Genomic DNA, 17,590 nt, shown 5'->3' on the forward strand with positions numbered 1-17,590 from the left:
TTGTGAGGAGGCTGTAGGCTGTGATGAGGTCTCCCTAAGTCTTGTCTTCTCCAGGCTGAACAAGTCTAGTGACCTCAACTGCTCCACATATGGCTTCCCCTCCAGACCCTTCACCATCTTTGTTGCTCTCCTTTGGACACTAATAGTTTTATGCCTTTCTTATATTGTGGCACCCAAAACTGCCCCCAGCACTCGAGGTGAGGCTGCTCCAGTGCAGAACAGAGCAGGACAATCCCCTCCCTTGCCCGGCTGCCGATGCTGTGCCTGATCCCCCCCAGGACACGGCTGGCCCTCCTGGCTGCCAGGGCACTGTTGGCTCATGTTCAACTTGCCGTCTCAGGTCCCTTTCCTCATTCCCCAGGCTGCTTGCACACCCAGAGATGACCACCTCAGGTGCAGAACACGGCATTTTTGGAGGCACCTGCTCTATCCCTGACGGCGCATTCCCAAGTCCTCAATGGGACACATCACTCAGCCAAGCCCGGCATCCAGCACTCTGTCGGGACAGGGCGCCGGGCTCAGCCCCTCCCTCCGCACGGACCGACCCTCGGCACCAGGCGCTCCGCTGCCGGCCGCTTCCCCGCGGAGGGGATTTCTCGGTCCCCTTCAGCGCTGCTGGCCCGCGTCCAGCCCCGCCGCCCGGGAGCCGCCGCACAGTAAGTCCGTCAGTCTCGGGTCTTTCCCTTCCCCTTCCCCTCGCCGGCGTCTCCGCTTCTCCCGAGCCGCTGCCCCGCTCCGGGCTCATTGCTGGGGAGCTCGGGGGCTCTCTGCTGGGTCCGAGAGTGGGGAACGAGGGGCACCCACGGAGGATGGGTTGCCGGGCACAGGGACGGGTTTCAGCCCCACCTTGGAATTATCAGAATGGGAAATAAATCGGACTGCTGGCAGAACAGGAGCACCAGGCATATCCCAGGGCTGGGCACCGCAAGGATATGTGCCTGGTAATTCCATTGTGACAGCTGGGTCTGATTTGTGCTGCTTTTCCCCTAAATTTCAGGGCACAGGCTCAAGCAGTGACTACTGTAAACCATACAACTCCTTCCTACCCTTCTGCCTTCCAACACCTTTCCCAAAATCCAGATGAAGGTATTAGGCACCAAAGCGTCCTAAACGCAGATCTGGCGCTGGATTTCAGATCCAGTGTGGCACTTCTGCCCTCTCTTCTTTGTCTCTATTTAAAGGAAGTGATTTTCCCCCAAACCACAGGAAAGTAATTGGATTGTGATTCTCTCAGTTTGGCTGCACTGAAAAAACACCATTTCAGAGCCTGGACCCTGGATGGCCCTGGGCAGCCCCTGGGACTTGCACCCTGCCAGGGTCACTGTGCCAAGCTGGCACAATTCTGCATTGCCGTGCTTGCCCTTTTGTGACTGCTTTTTCTTTGTCAGGGATGTCCCACAGCTCCTAGGACCTGCCTTTTCCCAGAGCATTGAAAATCCTATAGAAATACCCTTCTGTCTTTGTGCAGCAGACCCATATCCATTGCATCAGCTCCTCAGCACAAATTGAAAAATTCAGCCCCAGGATTAGGATCCTTGGTGTGTTCAAAGTAGAATTTCTTTTTGAGGCTGCTGCAAAGTGAAGAAGAGACTTCTGTGACTGGAGCATAGAAGCCATGGTGCCTCACTTTGACACCCAAGTTCAGGACAGAAAACCTGAAGAAACACTGCCCAAAGTGTCAGCTGCCTGCCCCCCACCAAGGGACTTTGAGGATTTTCAGCTCTGATAAAGCAAATCACAAGGGAGCAGAGAGCTCAGGTTTGGGTTTGCTTCATTCACCTTCTCTATAAAAGATGCCTGGAAAGCCAAAGAATTTGAAAGTGCTGAGAGAAACTCCCAGGGAATTTATCTTCTCAGTCGCTGTTAGCTCTAGCAGTGAACTTTGAAACTCTAGGCCTTAAAGAAGGATTTGGCTTTGGAACTAAAAACGTTTTTATTATGAAAACAAAACTCTAGACAGCAGCATCTGGTTGGTCTTTCAGCAGCAACAGTTCAAAATTATGCTGCTCAGACTTGAAGGAAGAAGAAAAAATTAGGGTAATACAGTGCATTCTCTCTGTTTTTTCCCAACAACAGTGTATATATAGAATTTTCTCTTTCTCTGTTTGAAAGATTCTCAATAACAACAGGAGATGATGGTTTACTGGATGGTTTTCAGGTGTGTCAGTAGTTTAGGGAAATCAGAGTCTCGTTTGGAAATGACCGCTGCACTGCACAACTGTATCTACACATGGTTTTATGCTGGCTTAAAGCATCTCTCTCATGCCAGGTGAGATGCCCTGGGGTCCTTTCCCTGCTCTACCACTGCCATTCCCCTGAATCCCTTGGGTTCCCCATCACCCCCAGCCCTGTAGGGCTGCCTGGTGATGCTGAGGCACATGGATCGAGTCCTCTGGGGAGTTTCTGCTCCTGCCTTGGCTTCTTTACTGGAGACAAGTTTACTGGAACTTTACTGGAGTTCAGCTCCCCATTAGGAGCAGAACTTGGCCACCATCAGGACACTGCTGGAGCACATATTGGGTGGTGGGTGTCTCACAGGGGTCTGCAGATGGGACTATGGATGTGAGCAGCATAGTAGAGGGTCAAGATGGAGCTCTGTGTGGCCCAACTCTTCTGTAGACTGTGATTTCCCAGGCAGAGCCAAGTGGGAGCCCTCAGATTTGTGGTGTCTCCATTCAGTACTTAACCCAGATAACAAAAATAGTAGGAAAAACCCCTCACCTCCTAGGAGGGCTCCCAGCTTGCAGAGATTGAGTCTGGCATCTTTTTGGACTCTTTGCTTTGATGAATTAGCAGTTTGTTTATGTGTCAGCACATGGTCTGAGGTACACTAAACTCAAACTGCCTGCACTGCTCTGCTGCTTCAAAGATGGCTTGGCCCAGTGCAATTCTTTTGTGTGGGCAGATAACTTTGCTAGATAACTCTGGATTTCTGAGAGGCTGTGGGAGAATGGGAGATGTTCACTGAAATGAGATACAAATCCTCATGACCTAGTATGTCAGCAGGCTGGAGAGGACCAAAAATCCAAACAAATGCTTGTTAATACTGGCAGCAGCTCAGGAAAAAGAAGTCAAGAAAAAGTTCAGCAAAAAAATTGAGAATAGGGATAATTAATAAATCTCTTCCCCTGAGTGCTCTCTGGCACACCATGAGCTGCCCCTGGCCAATGAGATCATTCTGCATGAAAGCTGTTTCCTTTGAGGAGGAAAAGGAGAAAATGGGAAGCCACTGTGCCCAGAGTCCAGGCTGGGTCCTTCTGTGTCTTGACTCTGCTCCAAGTGTTTCCCTTGCCCTTGCTGCCCATCCCAGAAAAGCTCCAACTCAGAGGTAGGTGTTGTGATCAGCAGAGAGCTCGCTGTATCCCAGCACAGCCACACCAGCAGTCACAGCACACAGTCCCAGTGCTGCAGGGCATCTGGACACGGTGGCAGGGGGTGTGCTGCTCTTCTGGTTTGAAACCAGAAGCTGAATATGCTGTGTCAGAAATAATTGGAGCTAAAGGCTCCCCTGGCACAAACCATGTTGCCACATAACAATAATGAGGATGACGATGATAACAGTAAATTAGTAATAATACTGAGTTGGGAACAATGTCAACTCTTGACCTCAAACCATTACATTTCCTAAGACCTGAATTTCAGTTCTGGGAAATGATTTAGCATTTCTCCTGCTAAAAAAATTAGAAGCCTGCTAAAACTCCTTTGCAGAGGGTTTGATTTGTAAGAAGAGCACAGGCATAGAGGAGCAGCCTGCAGCTGTCAAAGCCAAAGCCAAGCTATGTTGGGCAGGAGCACGTCCTGACAGAGGCAGGAGGTGCAGTCCTAGCACAGCATCTCCTGCCTGTGCACCCCAGATGTAACCAGGACCACCTCCTTTTAGCTCAGTATTTCTTGTAGAAAGTGTTGGCATTTTTTTCTGTAAGTTTCTTAAAAGCATTTCTTACAGTAAGAAGGTCTTGGTTAGCTAACAATAATGAGAAGAGATGGACAGGGAGTGTTTGGTACCCCTTGACATTAAGACTGGGGCTGCATTTCAAGGCAGAAGTGGCAGCTGAGGTTTAATGGTTTTTCCTGCTTCAGATACAAACACAGGTCAACCAGCAGTGGTACATGATAATCCCTGGGCAAGAGTTCAAGCTGGCCAAATGTGAGAGCATGGCAGCTTTTGCATCGACAGCCTTACCTAGGTGCTTGAGCCTGGCTTTTTTGAGCACTACCATGACAAAGTTCTGACAGATGTTAAAAACTCAGATTCTAACCAGCTAAATCATTCCCTTATGGAGTCTTGTATGTGTAGTGTCACTTCAATGCTTTTCAAAGATCTATTGCATTTATCTTGGCATTGAAGAAGAACCAAATCTTCAAAGTCCACCTCTGTGATCATCATTCATCAAAATGAAAGACCTTAGCCTTTTAGAAGGGATGAGGTACTTTCTTTGGTTAGAAAACAAACAAAAAAACCCCAATAATGCTTTGTTTGAAATAATAGGAGAGAGAGAAAGGACTCAGATGAGTCTGTGCTTGAACAAACAGGAAGGAAGGGATTTGGCAGAATTAATGTACAGTGTTGTGTTGGGAAATGCAGGTTATGAAAAGAGCTCTGCAAAAACTGGGCAAGTCCAAGTCATTTGCAGAACATGCCTGTTGCCATGAATTTTTGGGGTTGGTTGGTTGTTTTTCTGGGTATTTTTGTGGTGGAAATGTAACAAAAATGAACTTTTTTTTCCCACTGCTTTCAGGATTCTAGTGGGTCATCCTGACTAGCATAGCTGGAGTGAACTGCAGGGGGTTTCCTTCCCCCTCCCCTCCTCAGTTCATGTGCTAGGGAGATGTGTGTGCACAGATTCAGCCATGGCACAGCTGCTGGCTAACCTGGGATTAGCTCACTTAGTTGAGAGTATGGTGCTAATAATGCCTTTGGTTGTGGGTTCAATCCCTGTATGGGCTATTCACTTTAGGGTTAGAATTGGTGATCCTTGTGGGTCCTTTTCAGCTCAGACTATTCTGTAACTCCTGTCAGCTGAGTTCTGGTGCTCAGGCCCCCTTTGCTTGCTCATACAAGCAGAACTCCTTCCCAAATGAGTTTTCATATTTGTTGTGTTTAGAGGGTAACAGCATTACTAATCCTGCACATGGCCTGGCATCCAAAGCAGGGAGAAGGAAAGCTCTCAGCAAAGCCAGGCTCTCACTGCTCTCTGTATAACTTAGAATGAAAAGCCACAGTCTTCCAACAAGTTCTCCCAGAAATAAGTATCAAATTTTGTATCAGCACAAGACATATCAACATTATAAACTCAACAGAGGTATTTGAAGATCACCACATTGTGGCTGTATAACTGAAGCCAAATTCTTCATTTGTTTGAAGTCTAATTTTTCTGCCATTACTCAGTACAAGCAAACCAAAACTTGCCTGAGAGTTCTTCATACAGATGTGCTTCAGTCTCCTAGAAAGTCGCTTTATTTAAAGCATTATTAGAATAAAGATTGGAAACTATGAGTCATTTTATTTATTTACAATAATTGCATAATTATAATCATCATAAAAATGGTTATAGTTATGCAAATAAATATTTTGCAATCTATTGAATTATAGAGGAACATAATTCTAAACATGAATTCTGAGAAGAAGTTGTAACAATAACAAATTTCTGTTGTTAATTATTTGTAGTGTAAGAGTGTTGGTGGTAATGCAGGACTCTGGCAGGATCATGTTTGTTTAAACAAGGCTAAACTACCCTGATCCTCGTGACTTGTTCCCACTTACCTTGAGCACAGATGAGGAAAAAAAGGCCCTGAGTAAGGTGGGAATTGATTCTGATGCCATGTAAGAGTATGAGAGCTTTGTGGTTGCTTTGAAGGCACAGGACATTTATCCCACCCACATCATTCATGTGCCCATCCATGCTCATGTCCATAGTCACACAGCATCCCATGGGAGAGCCTGACAAGCTCAAGGTCTCAAATCAGGACATCTGAATCATCCTCAAAATGGGTCTTTGATTTTTTTCTAATTTGGACTGGACATTAGCTGGATGGTGTTGCTCAGGAATTCTCCTGTACTCATACCAGATGTGTAACATTCTCCATGTTGCCCACACATATGCCTTGCCACACTTTCTCCTTGGTATTTTTCTTCCTAACTGTTATAATCTGATTTTTTTCCCCCCTGAAATTTACAGGCTAGAAGGAAAATGATGAAAATGTTACCTTTTTTCCAAAGTCCTTTTGGAATACGCAGTGGATCGGAGGGTTGCATTGATGCAAACAGGCCATTTGAAAACACTTCAGCATCAGTAGCTGAGCCAGTCCCTGCCTGTCCTGAACCTTCTGCAGATGAGATCTGGTCCAGGGACCAAGACAAGATGAGAGAAAGGCCAGAGGCAGCCTGCAGAGCTTCACGTGCCTCTTCCATCACGAGCAATGAGAGCTGCATCTCTGCCGGGGACAGCCCTGAGAAGGGGAACAAAGGAATAAAGGGAATGCTTAAAAGTGCATTTAAAATCGTTAAAAAGACCAAGCCACCCAGTGGTAAGTGCTCCTCCATCCTCCTTGCACCACTTCATGGGCCATAGTTTCCTCTAGAGGGGCTGTATGAGGCAGGGAGTTGTCCCCTAGGGAAACAAAGGCGCTGATAGATTGAAGTGACTTTTCCAAGAAGCCTGGAGAAAATTGAGCTGAGGGAGACATGACCTCAAGTCCTAGTCTTTTAGTACCAAGGGTACAGTCCTTGAGGAGCTGTTCAGCTGTCCATTTGCAGGTTTTCTGTCCAAAACAAACTTATTTCTGCTTCCCATGGGGGCACAGAGAACTGTGGGTGGGTAAGAAACCAAGGTGTAACTCTCAGCTCTGTTCCTCCATCTCCTCCTACAAAGTCTTGTTTTAGTACAAATTTTTGCATTTCCAGACAAGCTTTTACCTGTCTAATTGTCATCTCTCTCTCCATGTGTCAAATGCTTTCCCTAACTGGTGGGTTTTCCTTCTTGGCCTTGAATTTGCTGCTGAAAACAGGTCTTTTGTACTTTTGTCCTTACTGCTGCATTGCCCTGTCCCCAATGTCTTTTTTTTTTTTTAAGCAACCAGAATTGCAGAAAATATTCCAAATGAGACACCACCAATGTGTGGCACAATATATTCCTATTTTCCCATCTCAGCTGGATATTTCTCACTGAGTACATCCTGGGGTCATAACTGACACGTTCACTACCACCTCCCAGTAAGGATTTACTAATTCTCCAGGCATCTCTCTTCTTCCTCCATCTCAAGCTGATTCACATCCAGCTTGCAGCAGAAAATCATGTTTGTTGCTAAGTAACTTTTATTCTATGGGATTTGTATCTGGTGTTTTGTGCTATTAAATTTCAGCTCATTTACTATTCAAGTTATCCCATTGTTCCTGTAAAATACACCAAGCCCTCAGTTTCGATAATGTCTCTGAACTTTGTGCAATCAGCAGATGCCAAAAGGGCACTCCCAGTTTTTGTGCCACAATCTTTAAGGATAAATGAAGTAAGATGAGTTTCATGAATAATGTAAGCTTTCTCCACCCAGGGTACTCCATTACACACTAACAAATCTTATTTTGGGATATAATTTTGCCAGGTTTCCCTGTCTCAAGAAACTGGCTGTAGTTCAGATAAGATAGTTGAATTGTATTTGTCTTGCTTACTAAATGTGTCCTCCCAAACAATTTCACAGGTCAGGTTGTGCCAAATCTATTTCTGGAAAACCCATGTGGTATTTCCTTCAGCACATCTTTAGTTACATCTTTCCGTCTACATTATTTCTAATGCCGTACTTCTGACTTGAGGTCAAATTAATGGGAAGAGGGACGAGCAATAACCAACTAACTCCACAAGACTAAATTTTGGAAACAATTATAGGTGGCTTGTGAATAGCTGTCCATATGCAGCACACTGGTGGTGGGTATTCAAATTTCCATTGCCCCACTTGAAGGCAAGCTAGAAATAATCTGATATTTAATTAAACAGACTTTCAATATGGTGTAGGAGCCCAAGAGCTAGCATTTTAGAAGTATAAGCATTTTTTTAAAAGATTCCAGAGCCATCATTTTTATAAAACATAAGTCTAAATCTTCACTCTTGGTTAAAGAAAGGCTGTTCTGTTTTCACCAGTCAAACAAGTCATGGATCTCCTTGGAGAGCAAAAGCTTTGTGATGCCATTCAACATCTGTTTGCCCTGGAGAAAAGCCTGTCTAGCAAAAGTGAGGAGGAACTGAACACCAGTCAGAAGGACATCGAGTCTGTCTATGAAGTTCTGAAACACAAAGTCTTCAGCACCTTGAAGGATTCTGTGCTGCTTGCAAAAACAAACCCAGATCTGCTACAGCAGGCAGTGGAGGCTCTGAAAGAACAGGAGAAAGAAGATCAGAACTACATGTCAGAGAATCCACCTGACCAAAATATGCAATTTAGACCTAGAAAATGGAAAGAGCTCTGGATGGCTACAGTAAAGGAGTCGGTAGAGGCTCGAATGAAAGACACAAGCCGTACTCCTAGAACTGAGAACCTCTCTGCAGTCGGCCAGAACCTCCTGCACATGGGAAAGACAATGAAAGAAGATTTGACAGTGGTTGCCAAGTATATTAATAAGCTTTATCCTCCTGAGTTTAATGTGTTCAGCATATACGCAGAACTCTACCACAATTATTTTGCCTCCCAGGCAAAGAAAAATGCTGAGTCCCATCTGGAAGACAAGGATATTTACCTTCTTCTCTCGTGGGTGCACAATTTCTATCCAAAGTAAGTGGGCTTTTATACATGTTTACCCCTGGAAATCAAAACAGGCTCACTGGCTGCAAACCCAGGCATTTGCTTGATTTATGAGTTAGTATTACTGCAGTGCAGTCCAGTACCTGGCTAAGTTACTGGTGTTACTGATAATCTGCTGATTTACAGTCCTTGCCAGAATAGCCAGAAGGGACACTCTCAAGGCTGCTAGTCTCTAAATGAAGGGCTGTTTCACCATTTTGGCTGCTGGGCAACCTACACACAAATGTTTAGGGCTTCATCTGTGGGTTAAATTGATCAGGTTCATTGCCTTGATATCTATTCCAGTTGCAGACCTGGGCTCACTCTTGGAAAATTTGGAAATCTCAGCCCTTTGTACCAGAGGGCAGACAACAAATAGAACAACCTGAGATGCAATTATCCTGGGCATGGAGGATGTTGCTTAGGTGTTACCCACAGTCTATGTTTTCTTCACCTTTAGGAGAGCCAGGGGTGTGCCCCTGTGAGAGGACACAATCTAAGGGTCCCCATAAACTCAGTATGTTACTGAACTGAAAACATTGCTTGTTGTGGCTAATAGTACTGAGTGGAGAATTGAGGGCTTTCACTTCTTAGGTGTAAACCAGTCAAGACACCAGCAATGTTTCTTCTGTTTCAAAGTCATTCAGCTCCACTTTATCCTTTTTGTGTTCCACTGATGAGTGTAATGATTCAGTGTTGATCCCAGAAGTTTTCCACAGCCAGTGTTGTGCTCTAGATCAGGATATTCAGGTCTGAACCAGCCTGTGTTTGGGAGTGAGCAGTTGTGAGGAGTAGGGCTCAGCCCAGCACTGGGGACAGTGTTGGCCAGGGTAGCAGCTGCTTTGGGAGTGTTCCCAGAGGCCACGTCCAGGTGTCTGCTGAGGGACCGCCTCCCAGCGATCAAACACCAGCTTTCCATCTGCTCACCTCTCTGTATGGATGGAGAGAGGTCATGTCCAGAGGCTAGACTCCCCTGCTTGCTTCAGGTCTCCCATCCCCACCAGAGCACAGTGGCTGGTACTCAGGAGTTTGACAGACCATGATTCCATTCACAAGGTTGCTTGTGGTCCCACCCTCACAGATCTCACCCCTGGCACATATCCATTCAGCTTCTCCAAGTCCTGTCTGGACTGAGGACAATGTACATTTCCATCTGTTTTTTCCAACTGATACCCTCAAAAAGTGTTAGTGATTTGCATCAACAACTGTCTTAAATTACACTGCCCTTGGAAAATACAATTGTTTGGCTTTTTTCATTCCAGAGACATGAGAAATGATCATGCTTTAGCCATGGAGTTGGATAAAGTTAAGCTTGGAAGCCTTTTGCCTTCAAGTCTGAGCAAAAAGCTTGAAAATAAATACCTTGACAGTGAAGAGGTAAGAAAGGTTCAGTTACTCCTTTTCTTCCCCTCACTGTTCCCTATGACTCCTCAGAGAAGTTGTGACTTGTCCTGGACACGCACTTCTTCACCAATGAACCACACACCCTTTCAGGGAGAAGCAAAAGCTTTTGTTTGTTTTTGGGGAGCAGGTCACCTTTCTGCTAGATGGGACTTGCAGAGCAAACTTCTGCTTAGCCCTGGCAGCCATGAGAAAAGAACTGCTCTGTTCTTGTAAATCATGTGGTAGCAACAGGGGGAAAATCATCCAACAACAGATCTTTATGGGCAACTTTCTCATTGTCTGATAAATCTCCAGAGGGACTTACGGTCCCTCTCACAGGAGTCTCTGAAGGATCTTGGATTACTCCTGGTATCTGCAGAGGTGCCAGACCTTGGGTGAGCACAGAGCATGGAGTTCTGGTCTTGACAAATCTGTTCCTTTGATGGAGAATTGCCTGCTCTCCAGAAAATAAAACTTGCTCTGGTTTTTGTATCACCCTTCCCTTAATGAAAACAAGAAGCCACTACTAGAGTATTCCCATAGCTTAGTGCTCTTGGCATTTGGGGCTGGAATTCCCAGAAAATGAGAAGATGAGTTCCAAGTTTAAGTGTAGTCTGTGATGGTTTGCATATGGGAGAGGTGGTGTGAGGTCTGCAAAGCGCATGAACGGGACACTGGGGGATCAGCAGTATGTGCCAGACACTGCACAGACCATTTCCAAAGCCTCACTGCAGCACAGAGGGGTCAGAGCAGAGAAAACCTGAGAGCACTTTGTTTCCCTCTCCAGCACTTGTGTGGTGTCAGAAAAGCTCATGAAAAAGGATTGCAAAAGCAGGTGGCTCTGAGACTGACACACACAGTGTGTGACTGGGGGAATTTGGGCTCTGGCACATGTAGCTGCTGCAACCTTCCTACCCACTGCTCCATCCCTGCCCTCCTGATCCCCCAGATGTGGAGGTGTGACGGGATCTTCACTCTCACCTTAAAATACTCAACTTACTATTGTGTAGGTGTCATGAGGGGGTTGTCCTTGTTGCTGTGAAGTCATGGGTCAAGTCATTTCCTAACAAGGAACCTTTATATCCCAGCCAGGGCTGAGGAAAAGGTCTGCTGAGCCAGGCAAAAGGTGGGTGGGTGAGTAAAACCTGCATAAGGCAGGAGCTGTTGCATCCATGTTGTAGTAAATGCCATTGTTCTTCCTTCCCTAAAGGTTACTGTCAAAAATTCACTGAGCAGATGTCTAGATAAAGAAATCCAAAGATGGAAAGAAGACAAGGAACCAGAGAAGCTAAATGGGCATTTTCAGAGTGAACTGCTAGGAATATTTGTTATCCAGGTAATACAGAGCTATATTAAAAATAAACAATTGCATCCTTTACCTGCTTAGGATTTGAGACCAACTATGGTCAATGCAGAAAAGGAAAAGGCCAAGTCACTTGTGTAGAGTGGTAGCAGAGGTGGGTGGTACAGGGAAGCTCAAAACCATGGTCTGTCTTGGGCTTGCTGTTCCATGGGACAGAGGCAAACACCTCTATAAGCAAAACAGGAAGAAAAACTCCCTTCCTTCTCCTGTGCAATTTCTTCTGCATCCCCAGCATCAGAGACAGGACACCAGCTCAGTTGATTGAGAAACGGGGAGTCTCTTTCTTCCTCCCAGGGAAAGTGCCACAGGCAGAGCTGCCCCTTTCCGTCCTCTGGCTGCAGAGGATTAGTTGAGTTTATTTTTAAAAAATAAACCTCTCATGTGTTGAGGTTGTTTCGATTAAATTGTTCATTTAAATGCAATCTAATGACATAAAAAAAAAGAAAAAAAAAGAAAAAAAAAACAAGTGTGAAATTGCTCACTTTCTCAGCTGTTTTCTAGATTTTCTTCATGCTCCTTTTGAACCTCTCAGCTAAGTATAGCTGCTCTGTGTGGTCCCTGGATCAGTTGCAGGGGGAGATGCAGGAGAGCTGGGTGCAGCTCTCAGCAAAGGATCTGCAGCTTCTTTTACCCAGCAAACCTGCAGCTTCTTTTACCCAAAACCTGACCTTTTTGGAGCAGGCAACATTTAAAATTGATCTCGCTTGTTAGAGTATCTACAGCAGCCAGAAGCGAGCTGAGGACATCAGCAAGGCTGTGGGTGAGGAGCTGTCCCGTCGGCTGCTGAAGGAGCTGCCAGCCTTCCTGAGGAGGTGAGTGAGCTGGGGAGGGCTGTGGGCACTGGGGCTGGCACAGCACCTGGGCAGCCACTCACCCACCTCTCCTCTTCCCATCTCCCCTCCAGCTACAGGGATGCCTTTGAAGACTTCAAGGAGAAAAGCAAGAAGCACACATACTACAAGCCTATAGTGATTGCAAATATTAACAACTGCTGGAATTTTAGGTAAGGGTCCAAAAGAAAAGGTTTTGCTCTTTCCTCTGCAGGCAGTGTATAGAGGGGAGGTACTCCAGAGTGAGCAGAGGTAGGTCCATCTGCCTGCAGAAGGTTTGTAGACCTCTGAATTTCTCTCTCTTTCCTCTGAGGACAGACTGTTCTGACCTGACTGGTATTTTCTTTCAGAGACTACACGGAGAAATATGTGGCAGAAAAGGATGACAGTAAAGCTGATATCCTCAGCACTCTTGCTGATATTGAAAACAGTGGCTTTGATGTGCTGCTTCAACAGCTCTTTGCCCAGCTGAAGGTACCATATCTGTGCCCCACATCCTCCTGCCCCATGGCTCAGCTGATACCAGGGCAGGGCATGTTCTCCTGCCATGCTATCTGTTGTTCTAATCTCTGATTCAAACCAGCCAAGTTCAGAAGGGACAGGATCAATCCTAACCCACACTGCTGCTGGAAAACTCCCACTAAGCTCTCCTTGAGCTGGTCCTCGAGCCTGCAGGCAAAATGGGTGCAGTGACATAGGCATGACTGTGCAGGTGAACATAAAACCTGCTGATGGCATCTGAGACAACAGCTACAGCAGGGAGAGTCTCAACCTGCAGCTATTTGCTCTCCACACTGTAGGAAGACATCACTAATGGCATAAACTGCAATTACGCAGCTTTTGGCTTCCCCATAAAGGTGACCTGAAGGGCATTTCTGTACTTCTGGCTTCCTTTTTTTTTTTTCTTTGTTTATATATATATAACACAATCTTTTTGAGTTAAGCAATTTTGGTGGAGGAAAAGGAAGCGTAGGAGTCAGGAATGTTCAGTCACAATCTCTCCTGCTTTCTCTGTAGAGCCTGTTGGAAGGCACGAGAGAACAGGGGTGCAATTTTTTTTCATTTTTATATTTATTTACTGTGGCTGAGAAAAACTGTGAGCATCTCATAAGGATTCATTTCTTTTCCCCTGATGGTTCCATAATTCTTTAATCAGACAAGATGGTGAGGGGGAAAGAAAAAGCAGAAATAATAAAAAACACCTCCAATATTAACCTTTCAAGTCCTTGGTCTTCTTAACCATGAGGAGCCAAGAAGGGGACACAGTCCTTTGTTCCCCTGTCCCTGTAAGGCATCACCACACACCTCTGCACAGGACTACACACCATGCTCTCACTGCATGGGATACATGTAGGAATGACAAAGATAATGTGCATAGAAGTTGTTTGAGGTAACTTAGCAGATTTTCCTTTTTTTCAGCCAATGTACAAGAAGTTTACAGAGAATAAGTGGGATTCCAGCAGTGAAATTATGAATGAGATCATTAAAACCACCAGCAAACATATTTCAGACTTCCAGACCTTAAAGGACCCGTTTTACCATGTAAGTCCAAGAGAAATATTGGAGGGATTCTGGGGTGCTGGGGCTGCATTTTCAGCTCTGATCCTCTGTGGCTTGAGCTGCCTTGACCTCTGGTGAGCTGGCCTGGTATCAGGAAGCTTCTCAGGCAGGGTTTCCATCAGCATGCAGTTTACCCAGATAAGGCACATAAATCTCACCCTCCTCTGACAGAAGCAGACTCCTGCAGCTCTGCTGCACTGTTTGCAGAGCAAACCACCTCTGATGCAGAGAAACTGCTTTAGAGACCACCCAACATGTGGCTTTAATTACAGATTTGGTTTAGCAATCTTGAAACACAGATGCAGTTGCATGGTTCAGTCTCATTGCTCCTTTGATTGCCCTAGGGGCTGGAGGAGGTGGATGCAAATGGGACAAATCCCAGAGAACTGAGCCAGAACCACATCCTCCCTGGTGCTGGACTATATATGAAATATCATAATATAAGACAATATTTGATTTCCTGTCTTTGTCTTTTTAGTAGCTGGGACAAATTATGATGTTTTATGTGTTAGAGAGAAGAACAGGAAGAACAGCATGAATTCCTGTTTCTCTGGAATACTGTTACTCCTTTACCACATGGAGATCTTTTCTTCACTTTAAACTCTTCCCAGAAGGAAATAAACATTTGGAAATTCCCATTCTTTTAGAGCACAAAGAAATTCTCAGCATCTAGGATGTGCTGTAACTGTTCTTGGGAGGCTGGCAACCAGGGCTGTTCCTGCTGTGTAATCTGCTGCAGGCATTGGTGGGGCATGGCTGACAGCACCCAGGATGGTTTTGTCCTCCATCCACACACATGGTTTGTTATGTCCCCAAGCAAAAGAGAGATGGATGATGATTGCCTCCTCTCCTTCCCAACAGGCTATCGTGGAGAAGATCCATACCCGTTTGGTTAAAGAGTACATTGTGAGGCTGCTGAAGAGGAAGGTCAGCCTGAAAACTCCAGCACAGCAGCAAACTCTGGCCCAACACATCTCCAAGAATGCTGCTGACCTGGAAGCCTTCTGCACCAGCAATGTACGTGAGTGCTTGCCATGAACCCATCAGCACAGGGCACAGACACACTGAAAAACAGGAAAGTAATTCTGGGAACTTTTGTTAACCTTTTCAACTCAGCTTAATTTCCTGGAAGGCAGGACCTGAGGCAGAAAGTGGTCTCTACATGCCTATAGGCAGAAAGGGTTCCCTGTAAGCAGCCTGCCCCTCCCTGCTTGGAGAGACATGATTTCATCTTCCTTTGTCCCACAGGCAGTTTCCTTTCGAAGGTTTATACTAAGAGGGTCAAAAGACTTAGATAATCTTTTCCGGTTTCAGTACAGCTTGCATGGAGTCTGGGTTTCCTCTCACCCTTGATTTCCCTGATGCTGCAGCTTTTAGGTCAACCAGGGGCTAAAGGAGGCAGTGTGGGGGTCTGTGGTATGCATGGAATTTCTCAATGAGAGCCACAGCTGGAACACCCCTCTCTGGTTTTTGAGATCATCTCCCTCCTTCCATGCCTCTAATTTTGCCTGCAAAAAAAAACTAAGAGCTAAGCCAAAACCTGTCTTCCATCACCCCATGCATGTTTGACTGGAGAAGGAACAAATCTTTCACACAGAGTGGGTAGGAGGTCAGGCAGCTGCACCTTGGAAATTCCAATGGTCAGGAAGAAGCTGTAGCTGGGGCTTCTACCCGATTTTGGCGATACCTGGAGATGCCAAAGGCAGGGTTGTGTTTGGAGCTGGGGCAGAGCAGCACGTGGCAGTGACTCACCTGGCCCATCAGATTAAAGACCTTGGTACACACACCAGGCAGTGCAGAAACCCAAGGAAAAGGAAATGAGCAGATAGACTCTGCTGAGGTGGATGTGGAAGTCTCAGTCTTATGGCAAACCACACATCATTTGTGAAAGGATTAAAAACCATCAAAAAGCTAATCCAGTTTTTCCAAGGCTGCCTGAGGCAGAAACAGCACTGAAAACAATGAGGCACCTAAAATCACTGATGTGTCCTTTCCACTTGCCAAGAAACAGCCTCAGGGGGCAGCTCCTGGGGTGGGGGGCACTTTGCACCCCCATGATGTCCTGCTAACCACTTTTTCTTCTTGCAGGGATCTCAAGCCACGTGGCTGAATTCAGCACTCCCCAAACTGGCTGAAATAATCCGACTTCAGGATTTAGGTGCTATTAAAATTGAAGTTGCAACACTTGCCACAACATACCCAGACATCCGGTAAGAGATGCTGAAACAGATTTGCTAGTACTCATAAAGAATTTTAATTGAGCCAGAAAGCAGTCAAATATGAATACAGGTGAGGTTCATACAGCCTGAGCCTATAAACCTGGGTGGGAGCTGCCTTCCAGGCTGTGGCCATCCCAGTCCTATCAGAAAGCAAAGGAAGATATGAATAAAAGCCTGTTGATATATTCCAAATTCTGGCCTGATTTTCTCCTTTAACTTGGAGATTCCCTTCCCTACCCCAAACATCCCAGGACAGTTCAGGGTCTTGTGTAGGACTGCCAGGTACCGAGCTGGCACTCACAGGGGACATCAGCACACGCCACAGGGTGGGAGGCACATCCTGGTGCAGTGGCCCTGACATGTGGAGATGTGTGGGAGGAAATAACACCTGCCCATTTCTCTTCCACAGCAAAAGGCACCTGGAAGCATTCCTTCACATCAAAGCCAATTTGTCACGCAGTGAACTCAAGAGCATCCTGGGCTACTTGGCAGACAGCACAGCATCCACACAGCCCAGGGCCCCGCTCTTCTCCAGCATCAACGTGTCCTAGACCATGGCATGCCTTGGCACTGCCCTGTGCTGGACTGTGGGGTGAGCTGGGGATGGAGACCATCTCCTGGAGCAATGCATGGCACACACTGCCACCTTTTCCTATGGAAAGTGCTTTGTCCCAGTCTGGTGCTCAGCATCTCTGTGGGAATCATTGTCCTCCATGTGGGGCTGGGCACAGGGTGCACCCATGGGAGGTGCAGTGCCCACAAAGACTGGGGCTGCTCCTCCCACCAATCATGGATTCCCTCTGAGGTCTCCTTGGTGCCACCACATTCTCTGCCTGGACACTGCCCTGGAGCTCTGCACTCCATCTACCTCTCAGGGTGCCACAAAGGCTACATCACAGACCAAGCAGGCACCACCTATGTAGCTTTATATCTTCTAAGGAAATTAAGGGAAACAAAAACTGAAACCAACATTTAGAGATGCGTAGCATCCCATGAACTCTCGAGATGTTGGGAAAGTCCCATGTGAGCATGCTTGCAATCCATCTGCCTTCCTCAGAGCCAGGCAGGGTAGCTGTGTTAGGCTGGTGGGAGAGGCACGAGGTTCCTGGGGAGGAGGAGCTGCAGCTCAGCAGCTCCTGCCAGCCCCCTTGGAGCAGCTGCAGGCTCTGACCCAGGGCAGCAGCACTGCCCAGAGCCTTGGGGTTTCCAGTGGAGAACGGGCCCTGGGGGATTGTGTGCTTCCTCCACCTCTGTGAGGTGGGAGATCCTGGGCCCCTGGCAGTGACCCCATCCAGTGCATTTGCATGGAGGGACCCCTCAAACAGAGGCTGGGAGCGAGCTGCCTATTGAAATGGATTGTCTGGGTTAAGCAGCAGCTGGTAAAACACTTTGGATATTACTGAAGTCCTCCTTACCAAGGAGAGGACTTCCAGACCCCATTAACAACACAGGCTTTGAATGGGGTG

The 17,590-nt window shown here is 46.5% G+C and overlaps 1 protein-coding gene across 1 annotated transcript; it reads left to right on the forward strand.

Annotated features, from left to right (window-relative positions):
• Positions 1–613: 613 nt before the first annotated feature.
• TNFAIP2 (TNF alpha induced protein 2) lies at positions 614–17,026 on the forward strand. The gene is made up of 12 exons (XM_005417900.2): positions 614–656; positions 6,180–6,528; positions 8,133–8,760; positions 10,032–10,146; positions 11,363–11,488; positions 12,227–12,327; positions 12,420–12,518; positions 12,696–12,819; positions 13,765–13,887; positions 14,767–14,922; positions 15,994–16,115; positions 16,534–17,026. Exons 2-12 carry the CDS (start codon positions 6,192–6,194, stop codon positions 16,673–16,675), a joined length of 2,073 nt encoding a protein of 690 aa, XP_005417957.1. The 5' UTR covers positions 614–656; positions 6,180–6,191; the 3' UTR covers positions 16,676–17,026.
• The last annotated feature ends 564 nt before the right edge of the window (positions 17,027–17,590 follow it).

The sequence above is a fragment of the Geospiza fortis genome, unplaced genomic scaffold (assembly GCF_000277835.1).
Source record: "Geospiza fortis unplaced genomic scaffold, GeoFor_1.0 scaffold23, whole genome shotgun sequence".
Taxonomy (NCBI): domain Eukaryota; kingdom Metazoa; phylum Chordata; class Aves; order Passeriformes; family Thraupidae; genus Geospiza; species Geospiza fortis.

Excerpts from the sequence above, each read along its gene's own strand:
- TNFAIP2 (XM_005417900.2), top strand. The coding sequence starts at position 6,192 with ATGATGAAAATGTTACCTTTTTTCCAAAGTCCTTTTGGAATACGCAGT. Across the intron at positions 13,888-14,766 it reads TAAAGGACCCGTTTTACCAT|GCTATCGTGGAGAAGATCCA; the intron begins GTAAGTCCAAGA and ends CCTTCCCAACAG. Across the intron at positions 14,923-15,993 it reads AAGCCTTCTGCACCAGCAAT|GGATCTCAAGCCACGTGGCT; the intron begins GTACGTGAGTGC and ends TTCTTCTTGCAG.